Raw genomic sequence first — 27,260 nt, 5'->3', positions numbered from 1 at the left:
TCAAATTTGATTTAACAAAGTACCAATCAACGAGATGTTGAATGCTAGGCATACTGAAAAATCAGGCCATGACTGGAAAAAATCCATTAATTTTCTGTTTGTGTAAATTGTACCGCCATCGAATACACGTGACCTCCTTCAACTATAACCCCAAATTTTATCAGTCTGGACAGTGAAAGAAAAACTCTGAAATTCTGAACTTTTAAAGGCTGGAATGTATGCAAAATTCAAGTGTTATAGAAATTACACAGTTTTAACTTTGTGTAAATAAGAGAATTAAACCATGTGTCTTAGTTTGCTCACTTTTAGTTCCAACCCTGACTCAACATTTTTCAATACATTGCATTTGTCCTTGTATCTCCTCCTTAGAGTATTAGATTTTGTAATCATTTGAGCCACGAGTGTGTTAGATTTGTTTTCGGCCTGCTCAGCTAGTTGATCAGCATTCTTCTGAAGGCTGGCGCACACCTACGTCAACACCTCCCTTTTCTTTTTCAGTTCTTCCAACTCATCTTCCAAAGCTTTTCTCTTTTTTTGTATAATCTTCTCTTCTTGCAGGGACATTGTGAAAAACAAAGTGCATTGCTCTCAACAGTTTCTCAATATTCTATGTGGAGAAGCCAGTCTTGAGTGAACTGTTTAGCGTGTGCAGTCCACAGCTCCCAACAGAAATTAACTACCGACCTCCATGTAGTTCAGCATGTTCATGCTGGAGATTATTGAGGAACTTCAAGTTCACATTTGGGCCATCCATACTAATAGAAAGGAGATGCTTCAGGTCTAATAGGTGCACACATTCCTAAGAATAGAAATAAATAAATTATTTGACATCAAAAAGAAAAACTGAAAAGATGTTACTGACATCTGTACTAATCAATACAAAGAGCACTGTAATACTTCTTTATTAAACCTGTATCTTCATCCTTAATTCATCCAAATAAAATTCCATTAACAAAAGTACAACTATATGTACTTTGAAATGGTGCACCAGATCCTCAGTCTTTGAATGTCCCATGAACTGTGATCCAAGATAACGGGACTGGACACAACCAGCCTCCCAAAATCGAACATGGACATCTAGTTGTTTATTTTTTGTCTACTGGTTGAAACTCTCATCAAACATCAACACAAATGGTCCTGCATTGTTAATTGCAGAAATCAGTTTATTTTTGAAGTATGGGGCAAGTCCAAATTTTTAAATGTAGCTGGTTTTGTCCTTTCCACAGGTGAAAGATAGGGCTATTTGTGAATCAGGAAACATTGCCTTGGACACCTCAGAAACACCTTCATTGGATGTGTATGAGTGGTGCTGCTGGGCAGTGCACCAGAGCACCTCCGCCTGCTGCGTCACATTCAAACCAAGCGCTGCTCGAAGGTTGCTCGATTTTCCTTCGGTAGCGGCTCCGCTGGAAGCGGTGGTCACTACAGCAGCAGTTGTGGTGGTAGTAGTAGTTGCTGAAGAGGTTACTTTGTCGGTCACGGCAAAGTAACTAGACATAGTTAATTGCTGTCTGCCTTTTACAGCCGATTTGTGGCCATTGGACTGCATATGAGATTTTACGGCGTTGACACCCATTGTACCTAGCTTAAATACTTTTTTACAAACACTGCAAAATCCTTCTCCATGTTGACCATCAACGGGCTGCAACCATGTTCTAAATTCTTCATCTTCCAGCCACTTTTGCTGGAATTTGCACTTCCCCATTTTTTGCGACTTTACGAAATTTACTTTCTCTGCTCTAACTCCTCCAGGTCCCAGCCCGCCGCTGTCCAAACATCTGCCGTTATGACAATTTTGCACCGGCTGGAGGCAATTACCAAACTGGTTCCGCGTGTTTATCACACCAATGTACATATTTTGCAACAGCAAATCGAAGTTATTAATTATGAAGGCTATATTCAAAATAAATTGGTAATATAATTTTTTTAAAACTATCTACATTTTTTAATGCATCTAGGAATAAAATGTAATGCTTTTTAAAGCCATTTAAGGCCTTAATTTTCACAAAATTCATTTAATGACTTTTAATGCTTTTCAATGCCCCGTGGAAACCCTGAATTATACAGGGCTTCCTAAAGACTGATTAATAGGACTAGTTGATTTTGATAGTGTAGTTTTTCAAAACCCTAAGAGCTCAGAAAAACAAGAAAAATACAAATTTTCCTTCTGATTCAATTTATTGCAGTAAAACATAATAAAGATTCCCTATTTAAAAAAAATATATAAAAACCAAACAAATAAGACAAATAAACATTAAGCTGTATCATTAATCAAAACATTTGAATGGCATTACCAGTCAAGATGTTTATGCCTCTCAAGCTGGTAACAAATCTTTTATATCTAAGCTGAAATTAAGCTAAACAAAAAAGGTTTCTACTGGTGAAGTCATAATATTCAAGAAAGATCAAGACTGCAGTACTCAAATCTACTCAAATTCCAATTTGAGTGGCCTGCTTTAGCCTCAGTTTGGCTTCTAGTCTCGTGGTTTGGTAGCAAAGGTGAGGTAACCGGTGTGTCCTGCCATTTCTCTTGGGGGTATGGCAGTCCGGCAGATCACAGAGGCATTTCCAGCCTTTGAGACTTCCTCTTGACTTACATTAGAAGCCATCTGGGTGCTGTCAGTAGATCCCTCCTCTGGCCCAAAGTCTGGTAAAGGCAGAGTAACAGTACGAACATCATGTACCCGCAGCAGAACCTCCAGAGTGCAGATCTCCTCAAAGCCATGGTCCAATAATGCCTCACAAGTCCTCTGGACCTGCTCTATGCATGGTGAGAAGGAACATACTCTTCCTCCTAAAGAAAAAGAGACAAAAAGAAAGGCAAAGACATAAGCTAATACAATAAAGCTAGGATGTTGCAAACTATTATATAATAGTTATTATATAAATAAATACTGTAACTGCGATAAACTGAGTTTCATGGACTAAGTGGAATCCCTGAGTAAAACTATTACTCAAGCCGTGTTTAAACCTTAGCAACTGTATTAACACAGTCTTGGTGATCTGTTCACAAGCTTTCAAAGAGATGCTCTCAGATTTCAACACCAGCTTCCGTGAATCTCCACAATGGTCAGTGTTTGTAAAAATGTAGAATACCTAAATATCAAGAGCATTAGTTCACAAAAAGGGGCCTTGGTTATGGGTAGTGTACTTCTTCACCAGTAATTTGGCTATTAAATACGATTTCTTTTTCAAAATGTGGCTTCTATTGAAGCATATATAATTGCTTAATAACCTCAGGGCTCATGGTAGGTCTGTTTTGAAAGTGTTATACATTAACGTTAACAATCAATTTCTCTAAGGAGAAAATGAAAGGGATTTTCACTTATAGAAGAACCCTGCTGTTTTGCTCTATTGTGGCTGACATCAATTAAAACTTGAAAGCTCCAAATAGTCTCCCCTGAAAAAGGAACACTTTTAACAAACACATTAGCTGTTCAGTTTCTAAGGAAATTACCACAAGTGCCATTTAAAGTCCAGTATTAGTGGCTAGAAACTGTTGATATGATTGTAGTTGCCCTCCAGAGGAATTAAAACAACTATGAGAATATGGTTCTTCAGTGGGCTTACTGGAAATTTTGAGAGAGCAGTCAACATGCTCATGTTTGCATATTCTTGCCTTACTGTTAAAAGGTCTCATATTAAAAGTATAAAGACAATAAGTCCACTAATCCACTCAAACGAATTGAGGGAATTTGGCCAAAAGGATGTATTACTAGCATGCACAAGTATATAGCCACATCAGATCAGAAAAAGAAGATGGACAGCAGGGTCCTGTGAGTAGAGAAGTATATTGAGGAAGAGATACTGATGGGTGTAGTTTACTCTCTGGATCTGTCTTTAGATTCAATCCAATCAGATCCACTTAACTCAGCATGACCTCATCTATCACCCTGAACATGTCAATCATTATAGGTATATACTCCATGGTGCAGGCGCTCTATTATTGACTGTGTTGGAAAAGTAACTGAGTCTCTCTCTTGGAATTCTAAGCTGTCACAAGAGATGCACCAGGAGTCCAGAGTAACTTAGTAATAAATTGATTGAAATTATCATATACTGCATAAACAAAATAATGCAAAAAGGTGTATTACAAAACATAGAACGATGCCTTGCTGTACACTGCCTTCATTGGCAGCATCCTAACTGAAATAGAACCTCATATGTGACCTATTTGGAGCAGTCTACCTGCCTCATACAAGTAGCACTCGTAAGGCCATAGGCACAGGAGACTCGACTCACAATTGACTTCAGAGTATGGTGTTAGCATATTACAAAGCTGACAAAGCAATACCCTTAAGGCCAGAAACCTGTTTTATGCAAGTTCGTGTACGCAGATGTGAGCACTTGGTCAACACATCTTCAAGGGGGGGCGATGTAGTAACCTTCAAAAGTCTGTGCCGTTAAACTGGATGTATTAATATTTAGTTAAGTTGCTATAAATATATTAACTTTTGCTAACTTGCTCAGCAATTTTCTCCTCAAACTGTTGCTCCATCATGACAGTAGTTGGCTTAAAAGAGAAAACTCAAGCGTAGAAGCAGACAGTTCACACTAATGTCACTACAGCGCCCCTTATGGCATCATTGAGAATGCAACGTGTACTTGCGTTGTGTTATTTGGGTTATTTAATTGTGATCTGACACATTTAGGAACGCAACAATGCACAAAATCGAGCTTGTGTAGCTAGAAGCGATTGTACTTACAGTTGAAGTCAGTAGTTTACATACACCTTAACCAAATACATTTAAACTCAGTTTTTCACAATTCCTGAAATTTTATCATAGAAAACATTCCCTGTCTTAGGTCAGTTAGGATCACTACTTTATTTTAAGAATGTGAAATGTCAGAATAATAGTAGAGAGAATGATTTATTTCAGCTTTTATTTCTTTCATCACATTCCCAGTGGGTCAGAAGTTTACATACACTTTGTTAGTATTTGATAGCATTACTTTTAAATTGATTAACTTGGGTCAAACATTTTGGGTAGCCTACCACAAGCTTCTCACAATAAGTTGCTGAAATTTTGTCCCATTCCTCCAGACAGAACTGCTGTAACTGAGTCAGGTTTGTAGGCCTCCTTCCTCGCACATGCTTTTTCAGTTCTGCCCACAAATATTCTATCGGATTGAGGTCAGGGCTTTGTGATGGCCACTCCAATACCTTGTCTTTTTGTCATTTTGCCACAACTTTGGAGGTATGCTTGGGGTCATTGTCCATTTGGAAAACCCATTTGCGACCGAGCTTTAACTTCCTGGCTGATGTCTTGAGATGTTGCTTCAATACAGGTGCATCTCAATAAATTAGAATGTCATGGAAAAGTTCATTTATTTCAGTAATTCAACTCAAACTGTGAAACTCGTGTATTAAATAAATTCAATGCACACAGACTGAAGTAGTTTAAGTCTTTGGTTCTTTTAATTGTGATGATTTTAGCTCACCTTTAACAAAAACCCACTAATTCACTATCTCAAAAAATTAGAATATGGTGACATGCCAATCAGCTAATCAACTCAAAACACCTGCAAAGGTTTCCTGAGCCTTCAAAATGGTCTCTCAGTTTGGTTCACTAGGCTACACAATCATGGGGAAGACTGCTGATCTGACATTTGTCCAGAAGACAATCATTGACACCCTTCACAAGGAGGGTAAGCCACAAACATTCATTGCCAAAGAAGCTGGCTGTTCACAGAGTGCTGTATCCAAGCATGTTAACAGAAAGTTGAGTGGAAGGAATAAGTGTGGAAGAAAAAGATGCACAACCAACCGAGAGAACCGCAGCCTTATGATTGTCAAGCAAAATCGATTCAAGAATTTGGGTGAACTTCACAAGGAATGGACTGAGGCTGGGGTCAAGGCATCAAGAGCCACCACACACAGACATGTCAAGGAATTTGGCTACAGTTGTTGTATTCCTCTTGTTAAGCCACTCCTGAACCACAGACAATGTCAGAGGTGTCTTACCTGGGCTAAGGAGAAGAAGAACTGGACTGTTGCCCAGTGGTCCAAAGTCCTCTTTTCAGATGAGAGCAAGTTTTGTATTTCATTTGGAAACCAAGGTCCTAGAGTCTGGAGGAAGGGTGGAGAAGCTCATAGCCCAAGTTGCTTGAAGTCCAGTGTTAAGTTTCCACAGTCTGTGATGATTTGGGGTGCAATGTCATCTGCTGGTGTTGGTCCATTGTGTTTTTTGAAAACCAAAGTCACTGCACCCGTTTACCAAGACATTTTGGAGCACTTCATGCTTCCTTCTGCTGACCAGCTTTTTAAAGATGCTGATTTCATTTTCCAGCAGGATTTGGCACCTGCCCACACTGCCAAAAGCACCAAAAGTTGGTTAAATGACCATGGTGTTGGTGTGCTTGACTGGCCAGCAAACTCACCAGACCTGAACCCCATAGAGAATCTATGGGGTATTGTCAAGAGGAAAATGAGAAACAAGAGACCAAAAAATGCAGATGAGCTGAAGGCCACTGTCAAAGAAACCTGGGCTTCCATACCACCTCAGCAGTGCCACAAACTGATCACCTCCATGCCACGCTGAATTGAGGCAGTAATTAAAGCAAAAGGAGCCCCTACCAAGTATTGAGTACATATACAGTAAATGAACATACTTTCCAGAAGGCCAACAATTCACTAAAAATGTTTTTTTTATTGGTCTTATGATGTATTCTAATTTTTTGAGATTGTGAATTGGTGGGTTTTTGTTAAATGTGAGCTAAAATCATCACAATTAAAAGAACCAAAGACTTAAACTACTTCAGTCTGTGTGCATTGAATTTATTTAATACACGAGTTTCACAATTTGAGTTGAATTACTGAAATAAATGAACTTTTCCACGACATTCTAATTTATTGAGATGCACCTGTATATCCAAATAATTTTCCTTCCTCATGATGTCATCTATTATGTGAAGTGCACCAGTCCCTCCTGCAGCAAAGCACCCCCACAACATGATGCTGCCACCCTCATGCTTCACGGTTGGGTTGGTGTTCTTCAGCTTGCAAGTCTCACCCTTTTTCCTCCAAACATAACAATGGTCATTATGGCTAAACACTTAAATTTTTTGGTTTAATTAAACCAGAGGACATTTCTCCAAAAAGATCTTTGTCCCCATGTGCACTTGCGAACTGTAGTCTGGCTATTAATGGCAGTTTTGGAGCAGTGGCTTCTTCCTTGCTGAGCAGCCTTTCAGGTTATGTTGATATAGGACTCGTTTTACTGTGGATATAGATACTTGTCTACCTGTTTCCTCCTGCATCTTCACTAGGTTCTTTGCTGTTTTTCTGGGATTGATTTGCACTTTTCGCACCAAACTACGTTCATCTCTAGGAGACAGAATGCGTCTCCTTCCTGAGCAGTATGATGGCTGCGTGGCCCTATGGTGTTTATACTTGTGTACTATTGTTTGTACAGTGAATGTGGTACCTTCAGGCGTTTGGAAATTACTCCCAAGAATGAACCAGACTTGTGGAGGTCCACAATTTTTTTTCTGAGATCTTGGCTGATTTCTTTTGATTTTCCCATGATGTCACGCAAAGAGGCACTGAATATGAAGGTATGCCTTAAAATACATCCACAGGTACACCTCCAATTCATTACACCTCCTATTAGAAGCTCATTGGCTAATTGTCTAAAGGCTTGACATAATTTTCTGGAATTTTACAAGCTGCTTAAAAGCACAGTTAACTTAGTATATGTAAACTTCTGGCCCACTGTTATTGTGATATAGTCAATTAAAAGTGAAACAATCTGTCTGCAAATAATTGTTGGAAAAATTACTTGTGTCATGCACAAAGTAGATGTCCTAAACGACTTGCCAAAACTATAGTTTGCTAATATTAAATCTGTGGAGTGGTTGAAAAATGAGTTTTAATGACTTCAACCTAAGTGAATGTAAACTTCTGACTTCAACTGTACATACATAGAGTGTGTTTCACCATTGAAAATGCACAGCACACACAAATGTAGGGTAAAACAGTCCATTTTTAATTAGATTGAAACATTTTTATAGATGTTTTTGCTATTGAATGAATAAGAAGTATCCTAAACCTACGACCGAAATCGCATACTGTCATAGTATGTACTGTATTCGATGAAGAACGCACTTCTCAACCTGTAAAACAGTACGTTCTTTAGGTATGCAGGTGAGTAGTATGAATAGATTCAAGACATACTTGAACGTGGGCATTGTCCTGTGACCCGAATATATGCTCTAATAACAACAACCTTGAAAATAATCTACTCTGGTTTTGTTAAACAAGCACCACTTAAGAAAAAGGAACAACTTCCTTGGTGTATACAGTATATAGCACTTGCAGTTTAAAAGAACCATCAGACTCACATTTTTCCACCTTTTTTTTTTTTAAATCCATCGTTTGTATGTGATGTTTCCTCAGCTCCAGAGGGATTATGGAATAGTAAAGTGTCTAGTCGATCAAAATTTCTAAATCTTGCCAAAAATAGTTGGTCATCCAAGTATTTATCGTGTACTGTTTAATGAATACTTAAGACATACTACTCCATTGCATACTGTTCTGGCATACTATATTGTAGAAAAGAATGCCCATTCAGACACAGCATTATAACTGACATCCATCATGGATGGATTTTTTTTGTCTGAACTTCTCTCAATGCACTTTGGCATTTCCTTCTCCGCAAAGGGTATGCAATGCTGCCTTAGAATTTTGGCAAAAGAATGTATCTTAGGAGCAGTTAGAATTTGGCCAAAATGTGTTTAAAACAGCCTTCATGTCAGAAGAAGCACATCTATGATGTATTAAAATGGTTTTGGAATAGAGCTATTGTGATGTATGGATAAAGACTGGGACTAAAGAACAGAAATAGAATGCAAGAGAGAGAGAGAGAGAGACGAGAGACAGAGAGAGCGCTGAAGTTTATGCTGCCATTCCATTAACAAATAAGGCATTTCCATGAAAACAGAGTCATAAACAGAGTCCTCAGGTCTCCTGGCAACCAGGCTCAACAGGTCTCCTAGCAACAAGGGCCTGGGAAAGAAAAGAGCTGTGCCAGTAGCTAGGACTCTCCGAGGGAAACAGCAAAAATTATAAGAATTAGGATGAAAGATCAAAACGGTTCAGACAGTGAGACTGTTGAATCATGGTAGTGTGCAGTTATCTAACACAGAGCTGCAAAATCAATGTTGTGAGAAGGATCTTATTTGTCAAGGACATTCGCCTTTGAGTAATCCAAAGCATTAATGGCCAGAGCTGTGCTTAAGTTTACTGCCTGATAGCCCACAAGAATTTTCCAGAGGGACTAAAGGAGGCGAATAGACAGAGAGAAGCTCACTGATATGTCCTGTTAGCTTTACAGAAACTTGCTCGCTGTCTCACAGCCTGTCCCTTTATGGTCATCATTACACTGCAGGCAAAAACTTCTTGCATGTGTGTATAATACAAATCAGACAGACTGTTTGTCTCCAAGAAGGGGGGGAGGAGAGAGAGAGAGACTCTTCTTCCAAGAGATCCTCTCTGATCTCATAACCCATTCAGATATTGCAGATCCTTACGTGTTTACGCCTAAATGAAATGCATTTGGGTAATTCTAACGAAAACTTGTGTTGATTATATTTAACCCCAAAATCAATTAAAAAAATATGAAATTATATTTTCCATAAAGAAACTGAAGTCTACATTTAGGACCATTAAGATTTTTGGCATTGTGACATTATTTCCAGGACAATTAAGCACATTTTACCCACCAGGTCTCATTACCATAACATATCCGGACAGGACACTTTCCTATTGTTTTCAATAATTATTCTCATTACAGTAACAGAATTGTTTTTTCTGTAGCACAGTATGATCTTATGATGTTTAAGTACTTTGTAATTTGAATAATATATTGTTTTTACATTGTGGTAATGAGAATATCTTAATGACCATCTTTTCTTTGCGGTAATGAGAATTGGTGGGGTGGATTTCAATGTGTGTAACTGTCATAAAACAAATGTCACTATGTAAAAAAATCTTAATGGATCTAAAAACAGGCTTTCTTTTCAATGTGCAAAATATAATTTCTAAGTGCAAATTATAATGCAATGCACTTTACTTTTAAAGATGTATTTGTCTCAGCACAGGAAAGTAATATGCATTCTTATGAAAATTCCTCTTCCAATATACTAGTGACACAGGAAAACAACTAACTCACAAAGATTCTGAACCCCTTGCTGGACTGCTGACTAGTCTGGGCCTGCCCAGTGGGGCAAAGTGGGTAGAAGTTCCTATGACAACAACTTCTTGCAAAGTGGTCAGGTCACTTCTGAAAAGACCAGTTCTGACATGTTCAACCAATAAGAACAAACAATCTCTATCCAACACACTGATTAGAAAGAGAACATACAAAACACAAGTTTTGAAGTCTGGTCAAACTAGGAGAAATCAAGCCAAAGTCTTCATAATTTACTGTTATTGGTGTGACATCATTTTGGCATAAAACAGAGATGATATTATGGAGGTTTATGGGCCTGTGTGAATGATTCACAGATGTAACATCTAACTGAGGTGAAAGGAAGCACTACATGGTAAATGGCACAGGAAAATGTACACAAAGTATCTAAACAAAATCAACCATTTATATCTTAAACCAAACCTCAGATTATTGTATGGTACATGATCTTACCATCTTATAACTTCACTGTACCATGGTATTACCACCACTGTACTTTTTTGTAAGGCGTTGTATGTTAGTAATCTAAAAACAGTAAATTTAACATTTCTGTGGATTTCTGTCAAGGTTTGCATTCATGCAGATCATTGCTGAATGTCAAGAGGTATTCAGTTACAAAAGTAGAATTTAAAACTTGTTATTTGAAGATATTTTACAAAAACTAGTCCAGTCGTAGCAACAGAGAATATGATATTATGCATTAATATGGCAATGTTGTTCCAGTGATCTCACTCTTTTTGCTCTCACCCTTGCATTTTAAAGCCCTCTTGGCATGTGTGACGGCCTCCCACGGAGAGGGGATGTCTAGAAAGACCGCATCGGCTACACTGCTGACACCAAAGCCCTCCTTGCACACATCCTGGTTTCTAACAGTAACCAGGTGAGACACCTTGTGCTCCTTGAACTCCTGGATGGCCTTCTCTGCTCGTTGAGCGTGGAACTCCACTGTGTGCAGGTGGCCGGTGGGAGCAATGGTCCGCAGAATAGCGTGAGACAGAGAGCCGCTGCCTGTACCTGAAGACAAACACAATCCCACACGTAATTAACATTTAATAATAATACGTTTAATTTATATATATAGCGCCTTTCCAGAGCTCAAGGACACTTTACAATAGTAACAATAATACAAAAACAAAGAACAGTCACAAAACACAGTTCAGATAACACAGTCACTGAGAGTGAATACATAACACATTAAAATAAATAACACTGAGAAAACAAAAAAGTTTTAAGTTGAGATTTAAATGACCTGCCACCCATAGTAGAGAGACGAGGTCTAGGGACAGAAAGGAGTCCGGACCCAGAAGACCTAAGCGAGTGGATCGGGTTGTAGGGGAGTAGCAATTCACTAAGATAGTGAGGTGCCAGACCATGAAGTGATTTAAATGTAAGCAGGATTAGTTTATATTTGATGCGAAACAAAACTGGTAACCAGTGAAATTCAAACAGGAATGGAGTAACGTGAGCCGAGTGCTTAGTATGTGTAAGAATTCTAGCAGCAGAATTTTGAATATATTGCAACCTAGCAATAGAGTAAGCAGGTAAACCAATGAAGAGGGCATTGCAATAGTCAAGACGTGATGATATAAATGCATGAACCAGTGTTTTGGAGTCTTTGAGACTGATATAGGGACGAAGGCGAGCAATGCAGCGAAGGTGAAAGAAGGCATTTGTAAATCTTACAACAAGCCCACCTACTAAATAAACTCAGACTATGAAGTTAATCGATATTATCTAATTTCATTAATTTACAGTATTTCCAGAAGAGAATAGCAGGAAAAGAATGTGCATGTCTTAGTATATTCTGAATATGCACAAGAATATTCCAACAGCTGTGGATCTTGCAAACCTCTTTTTAATAATAAAGACTTAACCAGAATATGGGCCTTATTCTGAAAACTATATGCCTTTATTGTAAAATAACGTAAACGTAGTCAATGATTGTGAAGGCCCTCACATCACGTTTACATGCACATGAAAATTCTGATTAAAATCGGAATTTGGATATATTTTGTTCCTCTATACTGTGTGTCATGTAAATGAGATAACCTGATAACCTGCCATAACCAGATTAAAGGGTTAGTTGACCTAAAAATGAAAATCCTCTCATGATTTAGTTGCCTTTAAGCCATCCCAGATGTGTATGACTTCTTCAGCAGAACTAAAGAGAAGATTTTTATAAGCACATTTCAGCTCTTTTTGTCCATACAATGCAAGTAAACGGGTGCCACTAGGCTGCTGGCTGTTCGATGGTCCAAAAGGCATATTTAGGCAGCATAAAAGTAATCAACACGACTCAAGCCAATCAATTAATGTCCTCTGAAGCAAATCGATAGATTGGTGTTAGAAACAATTCAGTAATTAAAACTTTATTAACTTTAAAAAATAAAAAATAATCGCTTCCTGCCAGCAGTCGACGCATCAGTGATGTAAGCGCTATGGTGCATTTATGCAAGAAGTCGGAAGGAACGAACATCACGAAATGTCAGTTCATTTTAAATAGCATCCCAGCGCTGTCTGGAAGCAACGATTTAAAGTTAAAAACATTTTAATTATCGATATGTTTCTTACACAAACGTATCGACTCGGTTCAGAAGACGTTAAATGGAGTTGTGTGGATTACTTTTATGCTGCCTAAATGTGCCTTTTGGACCATCAAACAGCCAGCAGCCTAATGGCACCTGTTTACTTGCATTGTATGGACAAAAAGAGCTGAAATGTGCTTATAAAAATCTTCACTTCGGTTCTGCTGAAGAAGAAAAGTCATACACATCTGGGATGGCTTAAAGGCAAGTAAATTATGAGAGGATTTTCATTTTTGGATGAACTACCCTTTAAGCCACTATTCCAGTTTCTAAAAATCTGAATAAGAAAACTGACAGATGCCTATATTAAAAAGGAATTCTGGGTCATGTTAACACCTTCAAAATATCCACTCTAAAAGAATATTCAATTAAATCTGCACATTCCCAAACGAAAGAAATTATAAAAACTATAGCGCTTTTCACACTGCGCTTAACCCTGGGTTTCAGTCTTTTAAAACCCTGCTTTTAACCCCTGGTAAAGCAATAAGGGTTAGCACCTCTTCTAACCCGGGGTTATGAAACACCCCACATTTGCAGGGTACCAAAGGAAAACAGTGTGAAACCATGCTGTGTTAGAATGTTAAAGAAAGACACAACTAATCATACAGTATAATGCCTCCGTGGTTACCTTATTTAATATTCATGCGCTTTGTAGCAAAAACTGTCATGCGCTGTTTACGTTCGCCATCTGAGGTAAACCGGAAAATGTCGAACTGTGATGGCAAAAGCAATAACTGGTGTGTTGAAGACAGTGTTCCAATCCTTTTGGGTGTGTTTTAGTGGCATGTTTCAGAAGACGAAAGACAATGAGCTAATTTGCTTGGGGACATTTCCACAGAAGAGCAGCTCCATTGGCTCCAGCTCCAACTCCAACAGGCTGTGTTCCTGTCGTGAGCTGTATTAATCCAATCATTGTTACTGACACCATTAGGGATGTTAATGATTAATCGATAGATAATTTGATCAATTAAGCTTATCAATCGTCGATTAATCAATTTCAGAACAAATGCGTACAGTAATCATGCCAGCAGATGATGAAAATCCACCACTAGACGGTGTCCTGCCGTTTATGCATTGCATGTCACGTCTTGTCCGCAACACAGAAGAAAATGTTAGGACAGGTTTGTTAAGTACAGTACTGTGTTTAAGAAGCGTGTTATGATTTGACTTAATTTCAAATGAAAAAATAAGTCAAAAGGTCCAAAATATTCCACGATCCACAACGTGAAGTTTCAAACTCAAATATGTATCTATCTATCTATAAGTTATTATTAACAGTAATTAGCCTAAACTATTCACAAATTAATACAAATCATAGTCTAAATGTATTAAAATTCACTGTAGTAAGAATATTTTAAGAGGAAAATGCCAATACTTGCATTGCTTAAGTTTATTATTTTAAATTATATTTAAACAGTAGGCTACGTGCACATATTATTGAGTCCTCCATGTGCCTTTTGCGATGTTAAAGGAATATTCCAGATTCAATACAAGTTAAGCTCAATGGACAGCATCTGTGGCATAATATTGATTACCACAAAAATTAATTTCGAGTCGTTCCTCCTTTTCTTTAAAAAAAGCAAAAACTCAAGGTTGCAGTGAAGCACTTACAATGGAAGTGGATTTGGCCAATTTTTCAAAAGTATAGCCACAAGACAAAGGATATGTGTGTAAACATGATTTTAGTGTGACAAAATCACTTACAAACCATTTCAGTGTAAAGTTATAACCAATTTTACCACTTCGTTACCATGACGATGTAATGACAACAAACCCTAAAATGACCGTAAAAATGACAATTATAATACATGAGTTTTAACAGAAGGATTAATGTAAGTGCTTTTATAAAATTATAAGCTTCACATTTCTGTGTTTAAACCCTCCAAAAATGGGCCCCATTCACTTTCATTGTAAGTGCCTCACTGCAACCTCGATTTTTTTCTTTTCTTTTTCTTTTTAAAGGAGGGACGAGTCTAAATACATTTTTGTGGTAATCAACTGTCAGAGAGCAAGAGCGAAACAAAGAGACCCAAAAGAACAGGTACAGTGCAAAGGACTTATTTACAGTTAAAAATAATAACTTCAGCAGAGTTATGAGGAATCCTCTGTGATGAGCGCTCCTGCAGGTGATTGCACGAGTCGTGATGGCGAGAAGCAGAGCCATGAGGAAACCTCCACTGAAGAGCAGCTGACACACAGAAAACTGGAAGGCAACCACACTCCCAACATGCAGGCAGAGATGAGGAATCCTCCGTTGAAGATTTGAGCGCAGAGAACACTCGCACAGCAAATTGGAAGGCAACCACACACCTGACCCGTGCGCTCAACTCAAAGACAGGACACGAAACACAAGACAGAACATGGGGCGATGATGTCACAGTCCCGTCAGACAAAAACCCAACCTGACAAAGTGACAGGACCGTGACAACCAACATTATGCCACAACTGCTGTCCATTGAGCTTAACTTGTAATGAACCCAGAACATTCCTTTTAAGGTAATTGATTTATTGATCTTTAATTTCCACGACAATTGATTGTGAAAGTGTCTGAAAATTGACATACCGCAAATATGCAAATAAGAACGTTAACCTGGTGTTTCTGAATGTACAGTGTGAAACCTCGGAACATGAATTCCCAGAGTTAATTATTAACCCAGGGCTAAGTATAAAGAGTGTGAACCATAAGATAACCTAGGTTTTCTGGGTTAAAGATGACCATGGGTAAACAATTTTAAGTGTGAAAAGCCCTTGAGACGCTAGGACCTGTGAAGGGTTAAGCTATCAAATAAACACATTTTTGAAGCGATGAGGAGACTATTTTTTTTCCAAACACTAAAAAAACTGAACTCAAATCAATATATGACAATCAATAATCTCATGACCTACATTTTGCAATTCACTGCACTGTATTATTGAGCTAATGAGTTCATTACATTTCTGCACAGAATTACTATCTTGAGTATTTCTACTCACAAAGAAAATTCTTAGTTTATTTTGAATACATTGATAACCATATATACAGGAACATTTGAAACTTTTGGAAATAAAGGCTTAACCAGAATATAGACCTTAATCAGAAAATGATGTGTGTGTAAACATGGTTGCAGACTTGAGTACAACAATCCTGTGTGTGTGAACATGAACATTGTGATCTGTGTGCGTGTATGTGAACACGTGGTAGTGATAATGGCCTATCTTCCTCTTCAGGACTCATTAGTATGCATTCTGTTCTCATGGCTACAATAGGGTCAATGTTTGGTCTACAGCATTGCATTCTGATAGAACAGGGTGACTGACGTAAGAACCAGAGGCTCAGAAAGGGAAACAGAGCAGAAGAGAGAACACATGAGTATGAAAGAGACTTATCAAAAATTCTAAAGAAATATCTGATGGTATCTTTGAGTTATGAAAACAAACACCTAATAATGCACATGTGCCAATGCTGTGGCGTAGTCACACTCTCCTGACTACTGCATTGATATCATTTAGTTAAATGAAACAAACAATAAAATTAAGTCATCATTTAATCATGCCATTACAAACCCGTATGACTTCCTTCAGTAGAACACAAAAGGAGATGTTACACAGAATGTTAGCCTCTGTCACCATTCACTATTGTTGCATAGATAAATGATGCAATAAAAGTGAATGGTGACTGTGGTTAATATTCCATCTAACATCTCCTTTTGTGTTCTGCTAAAGAAAGTGTCATTTTCAAGTTTGAAACAACATGAGGGAGAATTCGGTTGATGTGATAGTAACAAGTGTTGATAGAATTGAGATTTTTTTGGTGAACTGTCCCTTTAAATGCACACACACAGTTTATAACCTCCAGCTCAATGAGTTTAGAGGTCACTGAGGACAGACCAGAGGGTGTTCTGTATGTGCACTCAGTCAATAACCATTTAATTGATTCATTCAGAACACGAGAGGCCCAACACTTTGAATGAGCCAAACTAAAGAGTCTTGGTCTCTATCAAAATGTCTTTGCCCAGTCTACTCTGAGCACCACAATAAAACCACCTCAAAACAATGAGCTCGTTTACATGCACACCAATACTGTGATAACTCCCAAAATTCAGCTTATTTAAAAAATCTGACAAAGCAAGAAAATCGCGTTTACATGAGATTTGAAATTATTCTCTGCTTTTCACATCAAACCGTGAAGAGGCATACTGGCTAAGCCCGTAAGAACGCCGGTTAAGGTGTTCACAATGCAACACAAAATCGGGGTAATGGGCAAAAATCTACCCGTGTCAATAGGTTTATTCTTATGCCCTTCATGACCTTTCACCGTTTACATGACCACACACATTGTTGACTTATTAAACATAACTGGTGCAAGAACTTGCATGTAAACGTGCTCATTGATAACCCTTCATAAGCACAGAATGTTTATGTAGCTCTTTGACTTTCAGGAAAGCAAAAGCATAGTAAGTACAGAGTCCTTATGTGGCCTGTTATTTGGATAATTTACATTAAATCTATTATTTATTATTTAAATAAATCTGAAGGAAAAAAAATCAATTCAATAAAAAAAAATGTATATAATAAAAATAATATTTTATTTTAAATATTTATATTTATTGTGAATATCGTTTTTTACCGATTAATCTGTACAGATATTTTCTTTTTGGAACTATTGGTTTTCTGCAAAAATCTATGCCAATAGTTGTCGTTATTTTTTTTTTTTCCTCAAATTTCATCTGGTGAAATATATACATACAAAACTCTTCATCTGGTGAAAATACAGACTATAAAAAGCTACATTTGGTAAATACATATTGAGCACTGTGACGGAGCCAAGTCTCTATCATTTCAAATTAAGAATCCCCGGGTTGTTTCGGGCATGTTTATAATTAAAAGTCCTGTGTCATGCACCAAATCTTTTTCTCTGGTTATTATTGGGATTTTGGTTGCACAACAAACTGCTTTTAGGCTTTAATAAATGTTTCTAATAATTGATTAAAAAAAAAAAAAAAAAAAAAAAAAATATATATATATATAAATATATATATACACATCAGCTGACTTATTGGTTATCAGCCTTTTCCACAACCTTAGTTTTTAGTATCAGCAAAATTCACTATCGGTCGACCTCTAATTACAACCCTTATTTCTTACTAATACGATTTTTTTTTTAAGAACATGGTGATTTATTTTTTATTTCTGTTTTTATTTCTTACCATGGCTGTCAATACACTAAAATAATCAGGATTAATTTAGTTATTTCAGAATTAACTAGAAATATTTCAAATAATGTCAAAGTTTGTACAGTTTTCTCTGAATTTTTTTGCGGACGCCCTAGCAGCCCCTTGGGGTGGTCCCCGGACCCCAGTTTGAAAACCCCTATCTTAGAAGAAATCTGAGTTTTACATTTGTCATGTTAAGCTTAAATTATATCATACATTTAAATTAAGTTTCTGTGCAGATCTAGACTACTCCAGCCGTGGACGTACAGGTTTATCAAAGGTAGTGGAATTGTTATAACATCTAACGCATATGATATACATAAACTTGTTATAACATCTAACGCATATGATATACATAAACTTGTTATAACAGATGACTACTGCTTTAACTACTATTGCACATTCCCCATCCCTTCCGTGTTTATCAAATATTAATTAAGCCCTCTCAACTCTCTGTTTAAAGCATCTTTCCATGTTTAAATCCATTCTGCAGATTCACCCCCTAAATCGGTGCATAAAATTTAGCTTGAAATTGTTGGGAAGAATGCTTTTATAATATGATGTTTTTCTAACCAGCCTTGCCTCTGGGCCCAGACAGCATTAAAGAAGAAATTCAAGTCTACCATGGTCTTACATAAGACCCCTTACCAAATGGTTCATAGCTCAAGTAAGGCTCAAATGCTCATTCTTACCTGACTCACAGACGACAGAGCCTGGTTTGAGCTCCAGCATCAGTGTGATGTTGGCAATGTCTGTAGTGTAGAGGATCTGTGTTCGGTGGGGGAGGTTTACTGTCCATAGCTCTGGTGTAGGGTGTAGCACATAAACCCAACCACCCTTACTGCAAGTCACTTTAGAACCAAACCGCTGTCCAATCAGATCACTGGTGTGGCGGATGACCCCATAGCGGGTCTGTGTCTGAGCCCCAGACTGAACTTTGATGGGCATCATGGAATCATGACCTAGGAATATAATGACAACATCCCCTTCTTGGATGAACTCCGAGTATTCCACAAAACTCATGAGGAACACGCGGGTGTCAGATTCAATGAAGAGTGCAGTCTTGGAAGACCAAATTCTGCTAGTCATAAATGACAACAAATGAACACATTGTCATAAGAATATAGACAACATATACTGCTTCATCAAAACATGACTGATTTCTCTCAAGTAGAAACAACAATGGCTCTGGCTTCAAGTTGTTATTTTAATCCAAAAATGCACTTACACAAAGTACATCACAGGAGAATTATGTTATGTATGTAATTTTTCCTGAAAGAGATGAGTTCCACATCTCAGATTATGTGTATAATAGCATTCTGTGGTCAAAATGAGATTTAAAAAATGTATAAATCCTCTTTTCACGATAGATTTTAAAATGGCTTATGATTATTTCACTCTTTTTTTAAATAATCTTGGTTTCATTCATTTTAATTATGCATTTTCATAGTTTGGGAGAGTTCACACAAAAATGAACTTTCTTCTGCAGAACACCAATTAAGATTTTAAGAAGAATATTTCAGCTCTGTAGGTCCATACAATGCAAGTGAATTGTGACCAGAACTGTGACGCTCCAAAAAGGACATAAAGGCAGCATAAAAGTAATCCATACTACTCCAGTGGTTTAATCCATGTCTTCAGAAGCAATATGATAGGTGTGTGTGAGAAACAGATCAATATTCAAGTCCTTTTTTTTTTTTTTTTTTACTAAAAATCTCCACCTGACCAGCCCCGATCAGTAGGTGGCTGAATGTGAAAGTAAAAGTGGAGATTTACAGTAAAAAAGTACTTAAATATTGATCTGTTTCTCACCCACACTTGTCATATCGCTTCTGAAGACATGGATTAAACCACTGGAGTCATATGGATTACTTTTATGCTGCCTTTATGTGTCTTTTGGAGCTTCAAAATTTTGGTCACCATTTACTTGCATTGTGAGGACCTACAGAGCTGAAATATTCTTCTAAAAATCTTCATTTGTGTTTAGCAGAAGAAAGAAAGTCATACACATCTGGGATGGCATGAGGATGTGGAAATCATGAGAGAATTTTCATTTTCGGTTGAACTATTACTTTAATATTGAAAATATGGGTCTGGGAGAAAGGTAAAAGTAAACAAAATCTATATGAAAAGCATTTGAAAAGTAGTACAAATAAATGACGTAATGGTAAAAAGTCAGTTTTTAATGTGACCATCTTACAAGAAATTTTTAAAAATAAAAAATGTTGTTGGTTTTCATAAAATTCAACAATATACATTTTATCATAAAATGTTGTATAAAAACAATGTCCATTTTATTTGTCAACTACCCAAAATGCGCACGAGCACTGCGCGAGAAGCGCCACATTTAAATCACTTCCAACCGTTAACAGCGACCGTTAATTTCAAACGACAACAGCGGACTCTCCTAAAGCCTGTGTATCATTTCAGTCCTGAGACTATTCAAAACAACAAGACAAATGGATGAGCTGTAAGTTAATCTGTCACTAACACATTTATTTATATATGTGAGTGTGTACCGTTATTATTACATGTATAAGAGTCAGCAAGGTCACGGTCTTTAATGATGAGGCCAACGAAAATTTACAAAGTTAACAATTTCAGTTTGCCCTGATGGCGGTGTCAGTTTGGTGTTGCAGTTTAAAGACCTTTAATAACTTCTTATATGACTAATTCTAAAATCACCTGGATAATCTGAGGTTCAGTTTATTCCTCAAACTCATTAAACTGATGAACACGGCATCATGATTACCGAAGCTTTTCTCTGCTGTGCGTGACACTAGAGATCAGCAGAGTATGAGATGAAAGATCATTTGTGGCTCTCATTACAGATCAAGCGGTATTTATAGTCTCGGAGAGTTTGCAGTGAATGCACAATCACGCGCGTGCTGCTACGGCGCTGCAAACGAGTCATGTGTGAAACGGCGTTAAGCGTGCAAAACAAGAAAACACGCGAACATCGTTAATCCAACGTAAGGACGACAAATGACTCTTTACACTTACCGTTTTCGGCAAGGCTACAGCTTGATTTGTGATCAGAAAGGCAGTGCGGCACGTGGACAAACAGCTCGCTCGATAAACCGCATGTACTTCAAGATGTTCTCCGAGAGCAAGCCTTCACATTATGTGGATCGACCTCAGTGCGGCTGGATGTGTTGCTCTTGATTTACAGATCTACGGCTTGTAGCAAATCTTCAACGTCCCACGATGCAATTCAGTCTAAAATAAATGATGTTAGAATATTTTAAAAGACCAGTAACTTTCAAACGTCATGATAGACAAAATAGGTATTTAAGGGGTGGTTTAGATTCACTGGGATATAATATTTTGGATAGATGAGATTAATAAATCATCACTGAACGTGTTAAATTATTACAGTCGACGTCTGGTTAACTTGCTTTTAATAACTTGGACAGAGGACTGGAAATGTTGTCTATAAATATTCTGGAAATTATGAATAGAAAATCTCTAAAGTAATTGTTGAGAGCAGTCAAAGCTCCAACTGACAAGAACCACAACGTCAAGTTCGTCCAGTCGATGAATGGACTACACATAGTAGCCAATGGGCGCGGCTTTCCCGTACTATAAAACAGACGCTCCATCATAATCTAGTGCTGGAGAGTACAGTGACGCCGAGGAGTCTCATTCACAACCGGAAAAATAGGGATCTTTGTCTCAGCCCAGTCTTCCTCTAGTAGTAGTCCACAACCCACGGTAAGAGTCCATTATTACGTTTTTTACCCGCATGAAAATGAGCTGATTTGAGATTGCTTTTAAAAAAAGATTTTGATAATCGTCTTTATCGGTAAAGACTTGGCTTTCCGTGCATCTCTGTATAAGGGGCTTTGTATAAAAGACTTGTTCTATTTATTAAGAATAGAGATCTCCTATTAGGCTTTATCTGAAAATGTATAGGCGTTTTGTGAAAAAAAGTCTCATTCTGAGATCAGGAACACTGACTAGTCATCCCCTTTACTCATTGGTCTACGTGGTCACGACCTGAACCATAGGACAAACTTTCATTACTTCACCTTCCTGCTGTACGTGCTGCAAACCACTGCGCATCTCCCCTCTCAAGTTTATCATTCAGAAAAGCAAGGGGGGATTTTAACGCTTGTTTAACAATTATATCACGCATAAAAGTTGGGTAAAAAACCTTTCCAATTTATCCACATATCTCCACGAAAACCCAAGTCTTTCCCAGTTTTATTCAAATGTTAGGATGCGAGATTCGAGTGTTAGATGCGCCTCCTGGCTTTATTAAGCATAAAATGTAACCACCCTTATTTTCCATCCCTTTCCCGCGGGCCGTGCAAAGGGAGCAGCAGCCATGCCTTTCGGAAACAGCCACAACCAGCTGAAGATGAAGAATTCCTCTGAGCAGGAATATCCCGACCTCAGCAAGCACAACAACCATATGGCTAAGGTGCTCACCCCGGCCATGTATGAGAGGTTGCGCTCCAAACAGACGCCCAGTGGATTTACACTGGATGATGTAATCCAAACCGGGGTAGATAACCCAGGTAAAGTGCCCGAACAACTCTCAGTTCTCTTCTTCAAAGACCATCTGTTGTTCGCCTTTACAATCTGGCAATGCATTGTGAGCCTCATCGTTTCACTTGGATCGGAAAGTCACTTTTAAGAAAACAGAAATGTCATTATCATTGTGCGTTGCGTGACCTTGCTGACTCTTTGTTGCTGCAGTTTCTGTCTAGCATGTGCAAGACCACATAAAAGACTTGAATACCATTTAAACAAAGTATTTGGTAAGGCAAATGGTGCCAAACCACACCAGAACTCTGTGAACAACAGATGACTTCATCTTTTCACAGGAGAGTGTGGTATTTTTACATCTCTTGTGTTGTTGTATTTATTTAGCAATGTTAAACTAGCCACTCTGAGCATCAAGCAACTGTCAGCTGAGGATGAGTATCCAGACCTTAGCGAGCACTGCAGCCACATGGCCAAGGTCCTCACTCTGGACATGTACAAAGAGCTCCGTGAGCGCTCTACGCCCAGTGGCTTCACCATAGATAAAGCCATTCAAACTGGCGTAGATAATCCTGGTAAAAACATACATGGTTTGTCAGGGGTTACACAGTCATGCAACAACTGAGAAGGCATTTGATGTTAAGCATGGATTAAACAGATGTTTTATTGTTGTGTCAGCTCCTGCACTGTGCATGACTTCTAATTTGTGTGCATTCACACCTGTTTCCAATCTCAGGCCACCCCTTCATTATGACTGTGGGTTGTGTGGCTGGGGACGAGGAGACCTATGAGGTGTTTAAGGAGCTGCTGGACCCTGTCATTGAGGACAGACATGGAGGGTACAAGCCATCAGACAAACACAAGACCGACCTCAACCCAAATAACCTCAAGGTATGGAGTTAAAGGAATATTTCACCCAAAAATTAAAATTTGCTGATAATTTTCTGACCCTCAGGCCATCCATGATGTATCTGAGTTTCTTTCTTCATCAAAACAGAATTTAAGATTTTTGGATTTCATTTCATGCACTCCATTTTTTGACGGTCCAAAATGCATATTTAGGGTGCATCAAAATAATCCACACGACTCCAGTCGACAAAGTTCTTCTGAACCCAAACGATTGATTATTTTTAGAAACAAAACAATACTTTTTAACTACAAATGTTCGCTTCCATACATCTCTGTGATGTGTGCTTATGAGAGGGATGACGTAAGCTCGTTGGTAAGGTCACGTGTCACGTGGAGGAGGCAGGAAGCACATCATTGTTTACAAGAGAAACTTGCACAGACCAAGCGCCGTTCACAAACCAAAACAGTCCAAAACCATTTCAAAACAATATAAAATAAAATATCATTTCCAAATAATAATAATAATAAAAACAATACTGCAGTAAATAACCATCCTTTATTTCGGAGCAATGCCATTGCGTTATCTACTTGTGCTTTTTCTTTAGCAGAAATATATAGGCTATATGACTGTCAGAAATTCAAGCCACACATGTTGTAGTTAGTGAAACCAAGTGCGAGACCGTTTACTGAGATTTACAGGATTTACAGGGTTTACACAGTGAGATCAGTGGTACAGGTGATATCACACAGAAGAGAAGCTTCACAAACTTATTTATGCAGGCAGTGATGAGCGAGTGAATTGAGTGCAGGTGCGGTGAATTAGAAATCTGGTGATGTGGAGCAGAGTGCTGAGGGAGGTGCAGAGCCCGAGGGAGGCGTGGCAATGACAAAGTTTTCACACATACCTCAGTTCGCTGGAAAAACAGCACGGGCACAGCCGCTGAATTCAGATATCGACCCTTTGTTTCTTTCGATGGTCTGAAATTCTCAGGGTAAAATGTTCACTGCACACCCTCCAATATTTGGGAGAATGTAGGGGTGTACTGATATCCAGGTTCAGCATGATAAGCCAGAGCTTCAATCGCTCATGATCATATATAGGCAATCGATGAAAAGTTAATATTTTTCCCGCCGTGCATTTTCTTTGGGGTTTCTGAAGGTTGAAGCATCCAGATACACATGCCAAATGACCATTTTGAACAACACAAATCTACACCAAAGACAATTAAACTTTTCTGTACAGCGCTACTTCTCTTGTAAACAATGACGTGCTTCCTGACTCCACCTCCACGTGACTTACCAACGAGCTTACGTCATCCCTCTTATGAGCGTGTCACAGAGATGTACGGAAGTGAACATTTGTAGTTAAAAAGTATATTAGTATTGTTTTGTTTCTAAGAATAATCAATCGTTTGGGTTCAGAAGAACTTTATTTGTCAACTGGAGCTGAGTGGATTATTTTGATGCACCCTAAATATGCATTTTGGACCGTCAAAAAAAATGGAGGACAATCACTTGCATTGTTTAAAGGAGGAGGCATGAAATGAAATCCTAAAAATCTTAAATTCTGTTTTGATGAAGAAAGAAACTCCGATACATCTTTGATGGCCTGAGGGTGAGTAAATATCTGCAAATTTTCCTTTAATTCCTTTAAAGGCCTGTTTATTGTTTTATTAGACTATAGAAATGTTGGGCATGGTGATATTACTTATTTACAAGAACATAACTTTCTGTCCCTGAAGGGTGGTGATGACCTAGACTCCAATTACGTGCTGAGCTCTCGCGTCAGAACTGGCAGAAGCATCCGCGGTTTCTGCCTGCCACCCCACTGTAGTCGTGGCGAGAGGAGAGCTGTTGAGAAGCTTTCTGTGGAAGGTAGCTGCAATGTCACATTACACATAGCTTACATTCCTGCAATGTAGGCCTGGTGGCTCCCTCTAGTGGTAATGAGTATCATTGGCAGTGACTGAACCCAGTTAAAAATTAAAAACATTGCCAAGGCTTTTCCTAAAGATCTTCCTTCAGCTTGACTTTGAATCTGTTCTCCATGGATACTATTTTATATAAAAACAATTTCTTTTAAAATTGATGTATTGCATATAGGATTTATGCACAGATTTTTTTAATTACTTTGATCTTTGTCTACCATAGCGCTTGGTGCCCTGACTGGGGATCTCAAAGGTAAATACTACGCCCTGAAGAACATGACCGAGGCTGAGCAGCAGCAGCTTATCGATGACCACTTCCTGTTTGACAAGCCTGTATCTCCCCTGCTGCTGGCCTCAGGGATGGCTCGTGATTGGCCTGATGCCAGAGGGATCTGGTCAGTGTTCTTCACTGTCCTTAATGCACTGCTTGCACTAATCAGAGGGTGATTTACAGAAAGGAAACCTAGTTTGAGTTGGTATTATGCCAGACACTGCAAATGGAGGCATCACCACTATTGAGTTATGCACACTGTAAACATGCCGCATCTCTTTACAAAGTGCTATGTGCCAATTACTGAGAGAATCCATTGTTTAAATTTTAGTGATGACTCAACACTATCATTTAATTAAATTAAGAATACCCCTAACACTTGCAGGCCCTCACCTAGAATCTAGTTTTAGATGAAGGTATGTAGTCAGAATTGGAAATGAGACTTCCACTACTTCTGATCAGATACACTACTTTGTCTCCCCCACCCTGTTAATATTACCAGACACCATACTCTGGCATAGTTGCTTACTGGAGAACCATTTCATTCTAATTCTCCAGGCACAATGATAACAAGACTTTTCTTGTGTGGGTGAATGAGGAGGACCACCTGCGTGTCATCTCCATGCAGAAAGGTGGCAATATGAAGGAGGTCTTCAATCGGTTCTGCACAGGCCTCACCAAGGTATAACATTTCTATGATGTTATACATAAGCTTTGCCCAGTTTCTTTGCAACTTATTGCAAAGATGTTTTTTTTCAAACAGTTCTGAGAGCCGGTGTCTCTTGTAAAATAAATTTTTAGGCCTACCTTGTCACATAACGGTTAATAACATTTGGATTTAGCATTACTTTTCATAAAAAGGTATTTACAACATAATTACAGTTACTAATTACAACTGCCATTAAAGTATTCAGAAAGTTTGATTGTATGATTTGAATAATTTCTGCTGCATGGCTGCAAGACACTATTTCAAGGACTTTCAATGACATGTCTCAAGCACCTCGATTATATAGAAGGGCAAGAAATTCTAACTGATTACATTTCTCACAGATTGAGGAGTTGTTCAAAAACAAGGGACATGCGTTCATGTGGAACGAGCACCTTGGCTACATCCTCACCTGCCCATCCAACCTTGGCACAGGCTTGCGTGCCGGAGTGCACGTCAAACTGCCCAATCTCAGCAAGAATAGCAAGTTTGAAGAGGTCCTTAAGAAACTGAAGCTGCAGAAACGTGGAACAGGTAAAAAGACCCAGCCTGACTCCATAACTACAATCTGCTGTATACTTAACTAGCACCTTCCTGCTGCATTTCATCAAGAGAAATAATACAGCTCAATGTAAACTGACGTTCTCTTCATCATTAGGTGGTGTAGACACTGCTGCCGTAGGTGGAGTTTTTGACATTTCCAATGCTGATCGGTTGGGTTTCTCTGAGGTGGAGCTGGTGCAGACAGTAGTGGATGGAGTCAGACTGTTGATTGAGATGGAGAAACAGCTGGAGAAAGGCCAGTCCATTGATGACCTCATGCCTGCCCAGAAGTAAATTCAACTTCAACCTCACTTCCCTAAATCATTCCCACACCCTCTCTCCACCCCCACATTTCTTAGTTGACTTTGACTGGTTTTTGGAATACATGCTGTATTTAAGAGTTCTTTGTGCTCTGGCAAGTTCTTGTTACAGAGATATATACTGTATATGTCTCAGGGCAACAGTTGGATGAGCATATCTCAGAATAAAAATTGGCCCACGTTCA

At 38.4% G+C, this 27,260-nt stretch overlaps 2 protein-coding genes across 4 annotated transcripts; one reads left to right on the top strand and one right to left on the bottom strand.

Moving 5' to 3' along the window:
* On the bottom strand, window positions 1-21,377 carry trmt61a (tRNA methyltransferase 61A). Of its 2 annotated transcripts, XM_051651341.1 has the most exons (5): window positions 20,971-21,377; window positions 18,660-19,045; window positions 10,938-11,204; window positions 2,598-2,794; window positions 1-799 (listed from the first exon to the last, which is right to left on the bottom strand). In XM_051651341.1, exons 2-5 carry the CDS (start codon window positions 18,988-18,990, stop codon window positions 677-679), a joined length of 918 nt encoding a protein of 305 aa, XP_051507301.1. In that variant the 5' UTR covers window positions 18,991-19,045; window positions 20,971-21,377; the 3' UTR covers window positions 1-676. The 2 variants fall into 2 exon arrangements, with proteins under 2 accessions (XP_051507301.1, XP_051507300.1); XM_051651340.1 differs by lacking the exon at window positions 1-799 and having other exon boundaries at window positions 1,123-2,794.
* Window positions 20,396-27,260, top strand: ckba (creatine kinase, brain a). Of its 2 annotated transcripts, none has more exons than XM_051651337.1 (8): window positions 20,396-20,437; window positions 22,846-23,033; window positions 23,195-23,349; window positions 25,050-25,182; window positions 25,459-25,630; window positions 26,065-26,188; window positions 26,557-26,746; window positions 26,871-27,260. In XM_051651337.1, exons 1-8 carry the CDS (start codon window positions 20,427-20,429, stop codon window positions 27,047-27,049), a joined length of 1,152 nt encoding a protein of 383 aa, XP_051507297.1. In that variant the 5' UTR covers window positions 20,396-20,426; the 3' UTR covers window positions 27,050-27,260. The 2 variants fall into 2 exon arrangements, with proteins under 2 accessions (XP_051507297.1, XP_051507298.1); XM_051651338.1 differs by lacking the exons at window positions 20,396-20,437; window positions 22,846-23,033 and adding exons at window positions 21,530-21,681; window positions 22,286-22,490.

The sequence above is a fragment of the Myxocyprinus asiaticus genome, chromosome 23 (assembly GCF_019703515.2).
Source record: "Myxocyprinus asiaticus isolate MX2 ecotype Aquarium Trade chromosome 23, UBuf_Myxa_2, whole genome shotgun sequence".
Lineage (NCBI taxonomy): Eukaryota > Metazoa > Chordata > Actinopteri > Cypriniformes > Catostomidae > Myxocyprinus > Myxocyprinus asiaticus.
This window is presented reverse-complemented; position numbering and strand designations above follow the sequence as displayed.

Excerpts from the sequence above, each read along its gene's own strand:
- ckba (XM_051651337.1), top strand. Across the intron at positions 26,189-26,556 it reads TCTGCACAGGCCTCACCAAG|ATTGAGGAGTTGTTCAAAAA; the intron begins GTATAACATTTC and ends CATTTCTCACAG. Across the intron at positions 26,747-26,870 it reads GCTGCAGAAACGTGGAACAG|GTGGTGTAGACACTGCTGCC; the intron begins GTAAAAAGACCC and ends CTTCATCATTAG.
- trmt61a (XM_051651341.1), bottom strand. The coding sequence starts at position 18,990 with ATGAGTTTTGTGGAATACTCGGAGTTCATCCAAGAAGGGGATGTTGTC. Across the intron at positions 11,205-18,659 it reads CTCTGTCGTCTGTGAGTCAG|GTACAGGCAGCGGCTCTCTG; the intron begins GTAAGAATGAGC and ends GTTTGTCTTCAG. Across the intron at positions 2,795-10,937 it reads GAGGGCTTTAAAATGCAAGG|GAGGAAGAGTATGTTCCTTC; the intron begins GTGAGAGCAAAA and ends CTTTTTCTTTAG.